General features: G+C 34.9%; 1 protein-coding gene across 1 annotated transcript; it reads left to right on the top strand.

Annotated features, from left to right (window-relative positions):
• Window positions 1-13,117: 13,117 nt before the first annotated feature.
• On the top strand, window positions 13,118-14,921 carry LOC149233919 (early nodulin-like protein 18). The gene is made up of 2 exons (XM_089461066.1): window positions 13,118-13,731; window positions 14,042-14,921. The coding sequence occupies exons 1-2, from the start codon at window positions 13,530-13,532 to the stop codon at window positions 14,470-14,472; spliced, it is 633 nt and encodes a 210-aa protein (XP_089317192.1). The 5' UTR covers window positions 13,118-13,529; the 3' UTR covers window positions 14,473-14,921.
• The last annotated feature ends 2,339 nt before the right edge of the window (window positions 14,922-17,260 follow it).

Below are 17,260 nucleotides of genomic sequence, written 5' to 3'. Positions count from 1 at the left end.
AAGTTGTTGTTCAAATGCCCAAGCAGATTGTTGTATGTCCCGAGAAGCGCCTGAGGCTGTTGTTCAAATTGACTCAATGATAACACGGGATGATGATGAAACTCAGACAGTGGAAAGACCTAACTACTTTCCTCTGGTAAGGGAAGTTGTTACCATAAAATTGAAAAATGTACTAACCACAACTCAGCAGGAGTTGGCTCGAAATAAAGAAGAAGTAGTGTCGTTACAAGTACACCAAGAATTCCGAAAGAAATTTGAAGCACTTACTGTCACAGAAGATGAGACTTTTGCCAATTACAAAGATGAGCAGAAGAAAGTACAAAGAGCACAATCCAAGCTGCAGAAGGCCAAGGAGAAAATTGAAACTATTTTCTCTCTCTACTCTAATGCTTTGTCTTGTCGATCACCTGCCACCAATTATGCACTATTCTTGTTAGAAAGATACCTCTTACTGAAGGTTAAAGTCATCAAGGTTGGTAAGTCAATAGAATTCAAGACCACTCCAGACATTTTCAAATGTTTCAAAGAAAAAAATGAACAGGTACATTGCCCTTTATGTGAGTTATACATGTACAATTGTTTCTTGGATGATGACTTGGATAGTAATATTGGCCCCTTCATTGGGGATATTCAATTTCAAGATTTTTTTTCTTTTGCCACTAATCAGATTAAATGGACTAAAGCCCATACTACTTTTCAAAAAGGGAATATGGTATAGACTTATGGATCAGGGGAGAACCCACAAAACCCCTACATATTTCTATCCAGCATAAACAGTTTATGGAACGAACAGGCATTGTGGCTCAATTACAACCACTCCATACAAATATCATACAGGCGGGAAAGGAATACTTTCAGGAAATTAAGGAGGAAGCTTTGTCAGTAGCAAGACAAATATGGGAAGCTTCCAGTAACAGTGTCAGGAACAGGGAGCCATTTGGGTATAGAAATTTCCAAGCTGCCTCTACTCGCCTACACAAATATAGAAATATGGTCCTAAGCATGGGCCCTAACTGGATAGGGTGTCGTTACAGATGTTTGATTATTTGGTACCCTACTGATGGGTATTACAGTGATTATAATTTACCAGATTACGGTGTAAACCAGGCTTTTGCAGTACTCAAACAGAAAAATGGTTTTAGGCTATATAAGGAAGAAGTCTATCCTTCTTATTCCTTGACACAACTGCACCTCAATCATCTTATTCATGAGTACATGCAAAAAGGTAAGTAGGGGAGTATGTTGGGCCGTGGAAAAGGTATGTTTTATCATCATATTAGCTTAATTATTCATTCGTCTTTATGTGTTTATCTTTGTTTTAGCAATACATATAGAAGAAACAATCGCAAAAGCTGGATAAAATCAATCATTGACGAATTGGGTAAATCTGGGCATGAAAAACTAACTTTAGTTATCTTTATATGCAGGAACATGAATTGAACGATTGTTGTTCAAATGATAGAACAACAACAACCAAGAAAGGAAAAGAACAACGTCTCAATTATGAAGGACAACTGAAGACCAGGAGGATCAATTCTATTATGTGATGAAATCAGATTGTCGGTTGCGAAATCCTCAGGATCTCTTGATCCTGAGGATTCTCTTTTAGCTGCTTATCTTTCCAAAGTTATATAAAGCCACCTACAGAAATGAATAGCTAGTTAGAAAATTTTACGATTGTACTATTCATTTGGACACAAAATACTTCCATTCCTATGACATTGTAACTCTATCATCAAGTTTAAAGAAGAAGATTGTGTTTTACCTTTAATCGCATTCTAAGTGTCTTTTGGCATTGACTTTTGGAGACTTTGGGCCTGGTCGATAAGAGATTTACTACTTTAATCGTGTCATATTCATTTCTACTTATTCTGATAATCGTTTATTATTGTTAGTTTGTGAAATTAGCATTATTCTGATCACTGTGAGTATTGATGATTATGATTTGCTTTTGCCATTCAAACTAGATTCTAGATCTTTCCGTTTTTTACATCTGTGTTTTAATATTTATCAAATTGATCAAGTTAATTTAAGTATTTGATTGTTGTTCATTCTCATGGAGTGTTACCAGAGATCTCAATCTTATAGTTGATTTCTTTCCATGAGATGTTTTCATAGTTACTTACTGTTCAATTGTTGTAGCTTTCCTTCATGCTAAACGAATTATTCTCAATACCAGTCAGATTTGCTCAGAGTGATTCCTTTTACTTGCATTCTGATTCAGTTATCTGCATATTAGGTTAAAGTAGATTTGAGAATGCTTTAAATATTTCTTTCAGAATTGTTTTGGATTGAACTTCGAGAATTAGATATTAATCATTGCAACAATTCTAAATCATTCCATTATGAATTATCCTCTGAATTCACTTGCATAGAAAATGTTGAACACTCTTGAAATAAAAAAACTTACCCTGGGTTGATGATTAACGTACGTATTAAGATTTCTTTTAACAGTCATCTTAGTGCACCAACATAGTGTGACTACCATTTTCTGAAATTGCATTACTGGTTAGAGGATAAGCACACAGAAAAAACCAATGAGATTGGGCTCTAGGAGTCCAACCTCCCCCATTATATTTCCCCTTGACTTTCAAAGCCCCTTAATTTACCATAAGATGTCAAACATGTTATGTCCCTACCCAAAGAGCCATTATTTCCCCTATAAGTGACATTCTTTTCACCATCACAGCCCAGTCCATTGACCAGATGATGTTGGCCCCCACTGTGGAAAATGTTGCCCCTTTCTCCCTAGAAGCCCTCACCCAGCTTTATCAAAAGTTGGACTTTGCTACTAGAGCCAGAATTTTTGAGATTTTCTTGCCAGAGAATGCCCAATTACCCAAAAAGAATCCTCCATATCCTTCTTCCAAATTTTTAGATCAAGCCAAGTAGATTATTTCCATGATTTCTCACATTTTAGGCTATCATTCTGATCAGTGGGTAGATGAGCCCATTTTAGGATTCCTCTCCATATTTTCCACAGACAACAATCCATCCATGATGTTCAACTTCAGTCAATTCTTGGCTGACAATATCCATGAGAAATTTATTAGGTTTCCTATAGAGCAGGTGTTCAATTACACCTCTATTTTGATTTATATGTTCCTCTACTACTAGGCAGACAATTTCAGTTTTGCATTGAAGAAGTTGGATGATGCATGGAACCAACAACCAGTCATCTTTTGGACCTCATTGGTCATGAGAGAGTAGTAAGAATTCACCTACAAGCAGTTTATTGAATATTTTGTTCATCCAACCATGAACATTCTGAACAACGCAGTACAACCCATAATTAGTGAGGAGATCAAGAGAATTTTACATTTTTTAGATCAAGCAAAGACTGGAGATTGGTACCTATACCAAAATTACGCATAAATCAGGGTACACGGTTGTGAATTGGCCCCCTATAAACTCCAAAAATAGCTCCCAATGAGTATCTTTGCACTAGAGTATATCAGGCAGATGTTGGATTCAGATGAAATTCACTTTGTAGTGGCCAAGAAAAGGGCACAATTCAGAATAAAGATATAGGTGCGCCCATTTTTGTGCAAACACAAGGACAACATGTGACGAGGCAGATAGAATACGCAAAGAAATGAAGTTCAGTTTAAGCTTCACATGGTCTTATGACCCTTGTGGATCATCTCAAAGCTCAGAGTGGAGAACAAAAACACTCCTTACATTCATACTTCAAGGCCAGACATAGAGCAGTATGCCAATCAGCTGGAGTGGTCAGAAAATACCTTGCAGGAATCTCAAGAAAAACTTGTTTGTAATTCTAGTTTGTAGACTCCTGTTCCTTAGGAAAAATCCATCAAAATACAGAGGGAGGAAGGGTCATCATCTACTACTGGAAGTGAAGCTAGAGAATTCATAATCAACTATAGAAAAAGAGAAAAGGTAACTCCCAGAGCAGAAGTGGACAAAGAAAATGAAGATTATGAAACTATCAAATTCACTACATCTCCTTCTAAACCTTCATCCTCACAAGGTCATAAGGAAACTGAGCTAGAATCACAAACTATCCAAACAGAAAAAGAGAAGACATTTTTTGACAGATACAGGGAGATAAAGCTTAGGAATGAAATTATGAAAAAAATCCACTTATAACCAATTCTGGAAGTAGACCTCTAACTCACAGTGTAGGTTGTTGTGAGTCTTTAATATAGAGCATGGAAAAATGCAGATGGCCTTTCTTGAGGCCCAGATTCCACAGCCAAAATCAACAATAGACTACAAGAGAACCACCTTTGAATTCAGCATGAAGGACATACATCCTATTGATCAAATGGAGATGCACAAGCAAACTGGTGAAATGATATCCTCCACTCTAACTAACACTGCAATGTCCTTATCTAAATTGCAGGTTTCTTTCGCAAATGTCCAATCACAGTTGAAGATGGAGAAAGTGTCCTCCTTGGCCAAAGATAACAGGATCAAGTCTTTGGAAGACTTGGTGATTAAGATAGGGTATGACCCTAGAAATATCAATGTTGCTGAGGAGATTGTTATAAAGAAAAACCTGGACATTGCAACATTGAGTAAGCAGCTCAAGCTGGCAGCCAAAGAAGATCCAATGACCAAAGATATTGAAGAAGGGGAAGCACAGAAAGAAAATATGATGAAATTAATCATAGAACAAAATGTAGAAATTAGGAAGATGGAGGCAGATTTAGAGAAACTAATAAAGGAGAAGGAAGATAGTCTAAACATGGCCATTGTCCCCCTAGATTCCGTACCTATTTCTTAGCTTCCATCAACAGGAGAAACCACTGTAGCTACTTCTTCCACTCAGATTGCAAGTGATGAATAGGTAACTCAGACACTACAAAACATGTCACTACATTCAAAGGAGATTGAGACCTTGCAGAGTCAAATCAAAGCTTTGGAAGTACAAAAAGCCAAAGCTGAAGCTGCTCAGACTACTGAATTGGAGAAATCCCAGAGACTGCTAGAAAATTTGAGCCAAGTTGAGAGAGACACTTCAATTGGTCAGACTTTGGCCCAAGCCAAGGAAACTATTTGGATGAACATATTAGACTCTATGAATGAGATTTGGCCTTCTATCCAAATCATATTTGAGCAGAAAGAGCTAATAGAGAAGGCTATAGAAACTATTGTGCAAGGAAGAGAAAAGATGGGAAAGATTCCAACAGAAGCTGCTAATATAATCAAGTTCTTAAACTCAAAGTCCAAGTATGAGCTGGAGGAAGTAGAAATCAGTTATAGAATTGCCACCATTCTGGAAGTCAAGAAAGTTTTGACAAAGAGAAATATCATTGATTAGTTGGAAGAAAGGTGTGAAACCTTAAAGTTGTAGGTAAACAAGTTTACAAATAGAATTGAAGTGTGAATGCAAAAGGGACTGCCCAGTATCTATGTTATAAATGACAAATTCATCACTCAAGGAGACTATATCCTAAAAATGAAAGAAGTGGCTAAAAGCAACATTAATTTCAGTGGAATTGAAGTATAACAACAAAGGCATTTCTGGAGACCATGTCAAATGGTTTGCATGTATATAATGAGGTAAAACATATTTTTACCATAAAACCAACTTTTTCCAAATATGCAAAGGTAGATGAAATTTACCGCAGGGTAACAAAGTTGGCAGTGCCAGATGAAAAGAGATGGCAAGAATTGGTTGATTTACTGGATTGAAGGATAACTCAGGAGTAGTAAAACAACTTGCTAGCACAGCAGCCAACATGAGGGTCAGTTCATCATCGCACACTGTTTCAGGATGACTCAACCAAAACCATCAAAATAGGTCCACCTTTCTCTTCAACAACCTACGTCACCTATTCTTTTGCCAGGATTAGATGATATAGTTTGTAATTAGGCTAATAATACATTGTTAGTTTGACATCGATGTTGTAAAGCAGTTTTGTAATTTTTCATTATAAATACTTCACTATTTGAAGTATCAAGGGTTGATTTCTGAATGTAATTTCCTTCTGCGTATTGTAATTTTCAAAGCATTGGAGCATCAATAATATAAGGACCTTTCATAGGATTCATGTGGTGTACTAAATGGTGATGTGTCTCTTTTTTCTATTTGTTTAAACATTTTTTTTCCTTTCTCTTCTATTCTAAATTTCTGAATTAATCAATAGAAACTATGCTAAATAAGATTCATTATTTAGAGCGCCCTATTTTGGTTGTTGTTAATTTTAATGTTTCTGCTGAAGTCATATCAAGGAATTCTTATTTTCTCCTTGGTTTCTACTAAACCTTACACTTCTGTTATTCCACCATTCATTTAATTTCTGAAAAGATCCAATTAGTGCAACCTAGCTTTCCCTATGAGAACTCCTCTATAATTTGATGCAAAATCCAGTTTAATTTATAGACTCCATAGCCCAATGGAATTATAAAACTCAAATCGACCAAACCAATCAAACAAAGCAAATGAGTACAGTCATAGCTAGCCTAAAATATTCATAAAACAAAGCTAAATTAAACAGAGAGATCCCTCTCTAAAGTTGGTAGGGCTAGATCCTATCTTCCAAAGTGGTTTTGATGTTGTCTCGTGTTTACTCCCTCAACCTCAAAAATACAGAACGACAACAATACCAAAAATAATTAAATATTCCATGCTAATATCCAGGGAGAAATTAAAGAGAGAATAGAGTGTAATTAGAGCTTCATGAGCTAGTTAGTTTGACAAGTCACTAATTTTTTGAAAGAAGAAGTTAAGTGGTTATTAGATAATTTTGTAAATGATAATGAAGACCACTTGGAATCAATTAAGTGGTTTCATTCTGAATTTAAATTGTTTTTAAAAGAAACATTTCCACTCTAGGTTAGTAAGATATCATGGTTTCATCATTTAAAGAGTGCATTTAAAGAATGCCTTAGAAATTTGTTGACAAAAATCTTTAATTCAGAATATCCACCAAGTAGTTATACAAAAAAATTTGAACTCCCAAATATATACAAGGAGACTTTAATGCCAGGAAGAGTCGGGTAGAGAAATCATTCCATCCACCATTTCTCTACTAATTTTCTTAGTGCATTATTTTTTAATTTGAAGCCTTTCCCTTCTTTCATCTCATTCTTTGATTATCCAACTTTATTAGTGTATTGTTCATTTATAAACCTAATGCATGTTTCCATTTTTCCTTTTCTTTTAAGTTCTATCACTACTTTATTTTCTCCACAGGAGTCCCATCTAGGTCCATTTGGAAAATGCATTACTTCAATTATTTAAGTATCAGGAACATTGTATTGTGTGATAGGCACGTACTTTATCAAACTTGAACATCAAATTTGTAATATTTTTTACTCACATAGAGAAATATTCCACGGGTTCATAACATTTGTACTTTTAGACTTTATATGAGTGATGAGATCACATATATGTTTCTCCTATACATCTTGTGATCATAAATGAATGAAATCATTTAAATTTTTCTAGATTTGTAGGTCATCATCTTATTTTTCTATCTACGAGTATTATTTCAAATCTATTTCTCTCATACTTGAATGAATCAATGTCATGGAATGAATATAGCTATTATCTCTGCCATATGTGAGGTTATTATTTTTCAAATATAATTTATTTGGTACTTGTTCAACTAATCCACCACCTATTCCACTCACAGGAATAAATAAAATAAAATCTTAACTTTATTACAACATTGAGTGTATTGAAAATCTATGTGAGAAAGAGGTGTACCAACCCTATAAAAATAATAGGGGATATTAATAACTTCTTTTAGAATACCCCAAAAGGTTTAATTCATCCCTAACATGAAAATAGATGAATAATTCCTTACCTATAAGTCATACATTACATTTTAACCAATATTTCTAAGCATCTTCAACTTGCTCACAAGTTATGTTATACATGGAATAATAGTTGGATGTCCTTCCATAAACCATAGGCCACACACTCCTCACTATAAACATTTTCCTTCTTGCTAGTTAATTTCATTTCCTTTGACATTCCTTATTACTAATCAACTTCACTTAGTTGGGTGTTTCCTCATTGTTGGATAACATAATCCTTGTTTTGTTATTTGCATGCCTTCCTTAATATTTATTTGTCTAAGTTTCCTTTAATTGGCCGAATTGAGTTTAGTCTTAACTCATGACAGGTTTACTAACTAACTTAAGCATACTGCAAATTTGTTAAATATTTTTTAATATGTAAACACATACATTATTTTTCCTTGAATGTTGAGCTCCCTGTATAGGTGTTGGATGCAAAGAAGCATGAATGTTATAGCATTTTCCTTCTAATCAATATTTGAATGGAATAAATACTATATGTTGAATGAAATGAAGAGTATACTTGTGTGAATGGGTATTAGAATCCATTCAAAGTGATAATATTAGTCTGATCAAGTTCATCTCCTATGATTCCCTTCCAAGATTATATTGTAGTGCAACAAGAGACACGAGTTTCCATTTTGAATCATAGACTTTTTCTTTGTCTTTTCCTTGAAGGAAACTAAATAACCTCAAGGATGTTTCCCTTTTTCTTAGGAATGTGTGTTGGTGAAGTAAATAGGTTATAAGGCTACCACTAATGAATATAATCGTGTCAGATATTGAGTTTGAGTAAATCTAGTGATACCCTTACATAACCCATACTGAATATGGAATAAGTGGAAAATAATTGTTTCCATGGTTAGATTAAAATAGGTCACTAAGAATGGTTCAAGGAAGCATCAAGTAGGAGATGAGAAAGCAAATCCAAAGGTTAGTTTGTATTATGTTGAGCAATTTTTGGCCACACTAAATCCAATGGTATCACAATTAGTGGTAGTGAAATGTAGAGAAACACCATCAATATAGACTAGAAATTAAGATCTCAATAAAGAAGAATACGAACTGAAGTTAGAGTGCAAGGATGAGTTGGAAATTGGAGAATGTATCTATAGAAAGATGCTACTACCTTTCCATGTGGAGGTGTTGTTCCCTAAAGTTGCTAGTAGTAAAAGAGAATCAACCTCTTGGGATATATAAATAACCCCTACATAGTGTTCCTCTTTTGTCACTCATGTAATAAAATCAATTTCATTAAAAATAGTAAATTTATACAATCATAAGACCAATGAATAAGAGTGGATTAAAATAAAATATCCAAACACTTAAAAAATGATTTTAACTAGAAATGAAGACTAATTAATCCATTCCATCATGACCATTCATCAAAGATAAAGCAAAGAAATAGTTGATGAAAGACCATGAGATATAAATAAATACAATGGTCCTTTGCAAAGAACTCTAAATGATTCCATGCCATTAATTCCATGGGGGTGAAAAAGAGACACATGCTCAATATGTCATCCTTTAGTGAAAGTCAAAAATCACAAAAGTTGTAAGATGCAAAATACCTCTCCGTGAAACCCATTTTAAAGAAGAATACAAGTTGAAATGTGTATAAAACAACACTACATAATATTTGTGATTCTTAAACAATAAAGTAAATATGTGTTGGTCCTATTGGAATGGAATGGAGCTCTTGTTGACCATATATATTAGTGAGGAAAGCTTAGAAGAGAAGAGGAAACAATCAAGGATTGGCCTTATAGGAAGAAATCAAACAATAAAGTTGGGTTAACACAAGCTAAGAAAAAAAAAAGAGTGAACCCCTCAAAAGTATAATAACAAAATATTTTAAGTGGACAATGATGGATGGGCTCCTAGTTTTCTTCTCTTTTATGGAACTCTTCAAATAGGAATTTGGGATAATGAACCTAATTGGAAAAACTACTTACATCTTGGAAGTTTTGGAGGATTAGTTACTGTATCTAATGCCTTTCAGAGCCACTTTTCAATATAATCTCTTAACAGTGCTATTGTAATATCTTGTTTGATTCTAAGGTAAAATAACTCATCTTCAATAACTATGCATTAGAATGCAATTCTTATAAGGTGTCCATATGGTCTATGTAATTATTCATAAGGTTAACCAACCATTTTTTTTATTTCTTCTTCAAGGAAATTAGTGAGGCTGCTCACTATCCCATGAAAATTTTAATATATTTAATTCATATTCAAGTTGGTCTTTGGTTAAGAACATGGAATATTTTATTATTTGTGGGCCTTAAAGTTCCTTTACTTTATCCAAGTTACTTAGAAATAGTTCACTTCTTTTTACTTATAAGGTGTTACAACTAGTTATTAGTTGTTGAAAGATATCAATTCTTGTGATCCAATGAACTTATATGTACATTATTCTAAGTTTGGAAGGGAATTTCGATTGTTTATCCATAGTCAACCATAGGAATTGTGTTCAACATTCCCATAGTCAACCATAAGGACCATGTCCAACATGCCCACAGGCATCATGTTCAACATGACCATAGGCATCCATAGTCAATCGCATCTATTATGGTTGACATCATCAACCATAGTCAACATGGGAATCATGTTTAACAATAATCAAGCGATAGTTATCCTATTCAACATGCCCATGGTCAACCATAAACATCATGCCTAACATGCCCATAATAAACCAAAAGCATCATGCCTATAGTCAATGTGGGAATAAACATTATTATAGTCATTAAAGTTTATAACTTTAATGACTTTATATGATCATTTTAATACTTAATATAAGTTTAATATTATCTAATATTTAATTTTCTCAACATTTAGTTTTTAATATAAATTTTATAAATGTATGATAACAATAATATCTTTATAACCTTAAACCTTGTATTATAACTTAGTAATATAACCTTAATATTAGTTTAGATTTATATTGTTCACCATGTGACTTTAATATTACTTTATATTGTTTACAAGATCACTTTAATATTGTTCTGAAAGTGACAAACAACCGACAATGTTGTGTAACAAAAGTAACAAATGTCACCACAATGTGACAAACAACAAGTGATGTTGCAATGTGATGAAAAATAAGTAATCTCAAAATTGGACAAAAAATGATATCACATAGTCTACATAGTTAACCATAGTCAACATGGGCACCTTATTCAGCCTTACTTAGCATGGGCATCATAACCAATCATAGTCAACATTGGTGCCATGGTGGGCCATAGGCACCATGGGAATCATTGTCAATAATGGATGAACAAAACCATCTATAAGTAAACAATGGCAAACCAAATCGAGGTTGCAGTGTCGCAAACAAAATTGACGTTACTTTGTGATGAATGCAAAGTGGTGAACAACAAACAATGTCACAAAAATGTCACTCACTATCAATTTATTCTTCTTCCGCATTAACTCTTCTTTCCTCATACAATATCCTCATGATGGATGCTCTTTGGGATTCAAAACATCGACCAAATTCACATACCATTGTGGGTAATCAGACTCTCTTTGTACAGAAGAAAACCACAAAAGTTTAAAATTTAACAATGTCACAATGAATAACAAATGATCCCGCAATGTGGTGAACAACTAACAACATCACAATTTGACAAAATAGTGATGTCACAATGTGATGAACAAGAAAAGACATCACAGAGTGATGAGCAAGACAAAACATTGTAAAGTGACAAAGAACTAATGACATCGTAATGTGGCGAACAATAAACAATATCTCAATTTGATAAACAATAAATGTTGTCGCTATGTGATGAACAATAGAGGATGCAACAATGTGTCAAAGAAAACCATTGTTAACTATGATCAACCATGCGTAGCCAAGTCAACCATGAGTCTCACTTGGTTGATCTTTTTGAAACATGGTCATGACCAACCATGTTCAACCTAGGTCAAACATGGTCAAACTATGTTCAATAATGGTCAAAGTGGTTGACTATGGTAAATCATGGACAACCATGGTCAACATGGTCAAGACAACCATGCTTGGTCATCATGGTCAAAATGGTCAAATTATGTTCACACATGGTTAACATGGTTACCCTTAGTTAACTATGGTTGACTATGCTTGAGTTTGGTTTGACCATGGTGAACATGGTTTACCACATTTTACCATGTTTGACTATGGTTGATCATGTTTGACTATGTTTGAGTTTGGTTTGACCATGGTGAACATGGTTTACCACATTTTACCATGCTTGACTATTGTTAATCATGGTTGACTTCAATTGATCATAATTGACTGTGGTTAACATGGTTGACCATGGTTGATCGCAGTTGACATGTTTGATCATGGTTGACATGGTTTACTATGGTAGATCATTGTTGACTATGGTTTGACTATGGTTGAATATGATTGACATGATTTATCATGGTAGACAATGATTGATCATGGTTGACGATGGTTGAACATGGTTTAATATGCTTGCGCATGTTTGACCACAATTAACCATAATCAATGTTAGTCACATAATTAAACAATTACAACCATGGTCAACCATAACTTTTTCATATTTAACCATAGTCAACCAAGGTGAACCATAGTGAACATGGTGAGCCATGATCAACACCAATCAAACATAGCAATATGGTTAACCATAGCCAGTTATAATCTATCATAGACAACTTTAATTTAAGGTGGACGACCATGGTCATCATATTCAATCATTTGTTAACCATAATCTACCCTTCTCAACCATAACTTTACCATATTTAACAATGGTTAACTAAGGTCAACTATAATCAACTATGATTATCTAATTATCACTATGCACTTTAACCATCAACTAGCATACTCACATTTTAAAAAATAATTAAAATACACTATTATTTTCCATACCATATACCCATGAACCATTAATATTAAATATATTAATATGGTTTTATTAGTATATAGTATACTATTACATTGACAAAATAAATAAATACTTTGCTAGCTAGTGCATAAAAAGGATAAGTACTTATATAATGTGTGAGACCTAACTCCTCCTTTATAGCGTCATGGACTAGATCATGTGACAATTTGCAGATTCTCAACTGAAATAAAGACTTGAATACATTATTTTGAGAATCAATCCTAAATAAATAAATGCTTGCTTGAGAAATTCTCAAATTAAATAAAAACTTGAATACATTATTTTGAGAATCAACCCTAAATAAATAAATGCTTGAAATCAACTTATGAGTTGTAATCAACTGCCACCCATCTATAACTAAACGACAAACCAATGGTCAATGCAATCTTTATTGATATCATTGGTTTTCATTCATACGGAGAGAATGGATTTAAGATCAAAGTGCAGAGGACAATACCAGAGTAAGCAGAAAGGGATTGTCAAAGTAACTGATTATACCCTTTTCTAAGTTAATATCACTACCATTTTACAGGCTTCAATTTCCCTTCACAATTGTCAACGATAGAACGTGGTAACGTGGATCCACCGACACAGAGGCTGGCAATTTCCATCGAAATTTAGGCATTCTGTGAATTGGTCAAGCTATCCTTCTTCACTTTGTGAGCCCATGAAGTTTTGGATTCAGGTCCCATTGCTGCATATCATATATATTTGCTTTAGATAGCAGTTTAATTTAGCAAAGTGGCCGCTCCCAATGCAGCGACAGGACCCAATCTCAGAGCAAAAGCTAGCGATAAAACGCCAAATATGAGAATCTGAGAGCAAGAGCTGGTGATTTGAGGTGGGTTTGTGGGAAAACAGAAAATGAGAATGGAGGGGATCAATCTCATGGTATTGGGCTTATGTCTGGGTGTCTCACTGGTTCTCATGTCGACTGAAGGGGTTGAAGCTTACCAGAACTACACAGTCGGAGACTCTCTGGGATGGTACGACAATAGCACGAAGCCCAGTATCAATTACCTCAAGTGGGCTACGGGCAAAAATTTCAGCCTGGGAGATTTCTTAAGTAAGTTAAGTCACAGACAGTGTAGATTTGTTGGTTTGCGTTGGATTTAGTTTTTTTAGTTTCAAATTTCATGAGGGGTTAAGGATGGAAGTGATTTTGGGAATTAAAATTATCCTAAAATAGGGGAATTAAACTTTGATCTTGATTTTAACCCAATTTAGAAAATCTGGTTGACAACAATATCTTTTCTGTATTGATCATTCTTCTTTTATCCAATAATAAACCTGCTGAACCCTGTTTTTTTTTTAATCACAGATAAAATCCATTCATGAATTCTAACTTGGTCCCCCTTTTGTTCTTGTATGTGCAGTATTCAACACCGACACGAACCACTCAGTAATTCAAACTTACAACCAGACCACTTACCAGAGCTGCGACTATGGGTCGGACGACAGCATCGAGTGGACGAACGCAGAGCCGTCGGCCAATGTGACCCTGACGACCGTATCGGTTCCCTTGGTTCAGGTAGGGGCTAACTACTTCTTCTCAGGCGACGATGACGGATGGCAGTGCGCCAATGCAAGCCAGAAGTTCCAGATCAACGTGACATACGGGCAGGGCCTCCCTCCTTCCCTCTCGGTTCCTCCTGCAGCTCCCCCTCCGCCCACCACAAACGCTCCCCCTACCGCCACACCGCCCACCACAGACACAGCATCTTCATCCGACACCGCAGCTAGAATTGATGGTTTATTCCTTGCATTGACCCTGACGTTAATGTTATCGCTCCGTGTAATTTGGTGAATTTTATCGCTGATATCCGACTCAGAGCATCGCGTTAGCCTTGCTATTTGTTTTAAATAATTGTACCAACTTGGACCAGTTATGTCCAGGAACATCTACTTGCTATTCCGAGGAATGAATGAAATTATTTCTCGACATAATAGACTTCTCTTGACTTTAGTGTCAAACAAGCTGCAGATCGATTTTATGATTACTTCATGTAGTTCGTGGTTCATTCTTTCATGGTTCTGTGAGGATCGCTGTGTGCCTGAGCGCCTGATGAAGCAGAATAATGAATTTGTCAAACAAGCTTATGATTACTTCATGGAGTTCATGGTCCATTCTTTCATGGCTCTGTGAGGATCGCTGTGTGCCTGAGCACCTGATTCTGATTTAGAAGAATAATGAATTTGAAATGTGCATGGTTCACCCTACATAATGTATTTGTGATTCTACAAGCGATATGATAAGTTCTACTTTCATTTACACTGCAAGCTCAAATGGGTTTGTGATTCTCACTTTTGATACATTATGCTGCTGTAGTAATGATTCACACTTTTGATCCATTATGCTGCTGTAGTAATGATTCTCACTTTTGATCCATTATCATCACTACCAATTATTTGAACTCTAGACCATATGCTGCTGTAGTAATGATTCTCACTTTTTGATCCATTATCATCACTACCAATTTGCCTTTTTTTAAGTGTACTAAAATTCTTTAATGAATCTCAGTTTTTATCCATTAAAATCACTACCAAACTTTCGTAATAACTCTCGAACAACTCGACCTACAATGGATATAACTTTCCTTGTTATGTATAAACTATCATAAATCTTATTATATGTTTATGCCACATTTAGATGTATGAATGTGGGATTATCTGGGTATGTAACAAACTTGTATCAAATCACTTTGATAAATCAAGTACCACCATGGAAGGAACACCATGGATAACGCACTATAGTTCAGGAAGCTGAGATTAATAATCACACTCATGCATCTTAAAGTGTAGAAAATAATTTTTTTGATGATGGACTCACTTGGAGTGTTTGAAAATAATTTTTTTGATGATGGACTCACTTGGAGTGTTTGAAATGTTGGATAACAAACAAATCATAGGTTCTTCCACATATTTTTCAAAGCAACAAACCTATATGAAACCACTTTTTCTAACGTTTAAGTTGTTCGGAAACGTTATACGAGAACTTTTGAGATGTTTCAGCAGTGAAACGTGGCAATATAACAAAGTACTACCAATCTAACCATTGGATTAATTTTCCACGGATCTACGATGGATAACAATTAGGGTTTTTTAATAGTTTTGATGACTACCTCCACTGTCGAATCCTCATTGAGCAGTTTGTCACTGCATCCAATGGTTGAGCTGCTATACTATTATCGAGCTAGGGTTTTTAGCAGATTTTTTCTCTTGTTTTTGTGTCGAGGGTTTTTAGCAGATTTTTTCTCTTGTTTTTGTGTCGCTTTTGTGTAGGTTTTAATCTTGTACAGAAATTACCTGCAAACGAATTCTTAAAACAAAAAATATGCAATGGCGAGAACATAAAACAAATATGCACAAGGATTTTCCCCTAGATCCCAAAACCAGGACTATTATTGATTTGTCATTATATTCCTTCCAATGTTACAATACATCACTGTAGTTCCGTTGACCGAACCTACAAATTACCATGGGCAGAAAACCATCATGCCCAAAACCATGTGCAAAACCCATCCACAAAACCATAAGTAGATTCACCCACTGTCTTTGGGTCCACCCCCCATCCTTGGGTCTGCATAAAAAAATAAATCTTGGGGCGCTGAACCGAGTGAAACGTATAACATGTGGGGCTAGTTGTGGAAAGAATATAACACACACCCAACATTTTGGATGCTTTTGACTTTAGCTCATTCCATTTGTTTATAAATCGTTTGACATTACTATTTCTCAGTTTTGTTTTTCAACAAGGGCTTTTCCTGTTTTGGGAATCAACAACTTTGAGAATTCTAACAATCACCTCTTTGTTTTCTAGTAGTCCAAAGGAATTTTGCACCAAGAATTATTTTGTGCTCCTTCTAGAATCCGAAGGGACAATTTCTATTGCAATCCCTAAATGTCTAATTATAATTTCTTTTGATTTCTGCAATGTTGTAGGTGATATCTTAATTATAATGCTTTTGGCATGGTGCTTACAACCTTACTTCTTCCACCTAATTTTATAATTTAATGATTTCTTCTTTGAATGCACATTCCTTCTCATAAAAAAATTGGAATAAATTTCATTGGTCTTTGTTATCAGCCAAGAGCCTTTCAATCTCATTTTTAAGTGTTGTGATTATAATTCAAATGAAAAGTGACATCCACCCATGGTATTCATTCACTCATGGTATTGTAAGTGGCATCTATCCATGGTATTCATTCACTCACCCATCGGTGAATGAATACCATGGATAGATGCCACTTACAATACCATGAGTGGATGATCCGAATGAAAAGTGACATCCACCCATGGTATTTATCTGCCCATGGTATTGTAAGTGACATCTATCCATGGTATTCATTCACCCAAGGTATTTATCTACCCATGGTACTCATCCACACATGGAATTTACCCATGGTGTTGTAAGTGGCATCCACCCATGGTAATTACCCATGATATTGTAAATGACATCTAACCATGGTATTTACCCACCCATGGAATTTACTTGTAGTATTGTAACTAAAAAAAGCTACAAGTGATAAGTTGCATTTGGTAAAAGGACAAATTGTCCTCCACACTATAGCTTTTACAATTATTCTATGTTTTA

The sequence above is a fragment of the Pinus tabuliformis genome, chromosome 8, assembly GCF_031772625.1.
Source record: "Pinus tabuliformis cultivar Carrire ecotype Pingquan chromosome 8, CPIR1, whole genome shotgun sequence".
Lineage (NCBI taxonomy): Eukaryota > Viridiplantae > Streptophyta > Pinopsida > Pinales > Pinaceae > Pinus > Pinus tabuliformis.
This window is presented reverse-complemented; position numbering and strand designations above follow the sequence as displayed.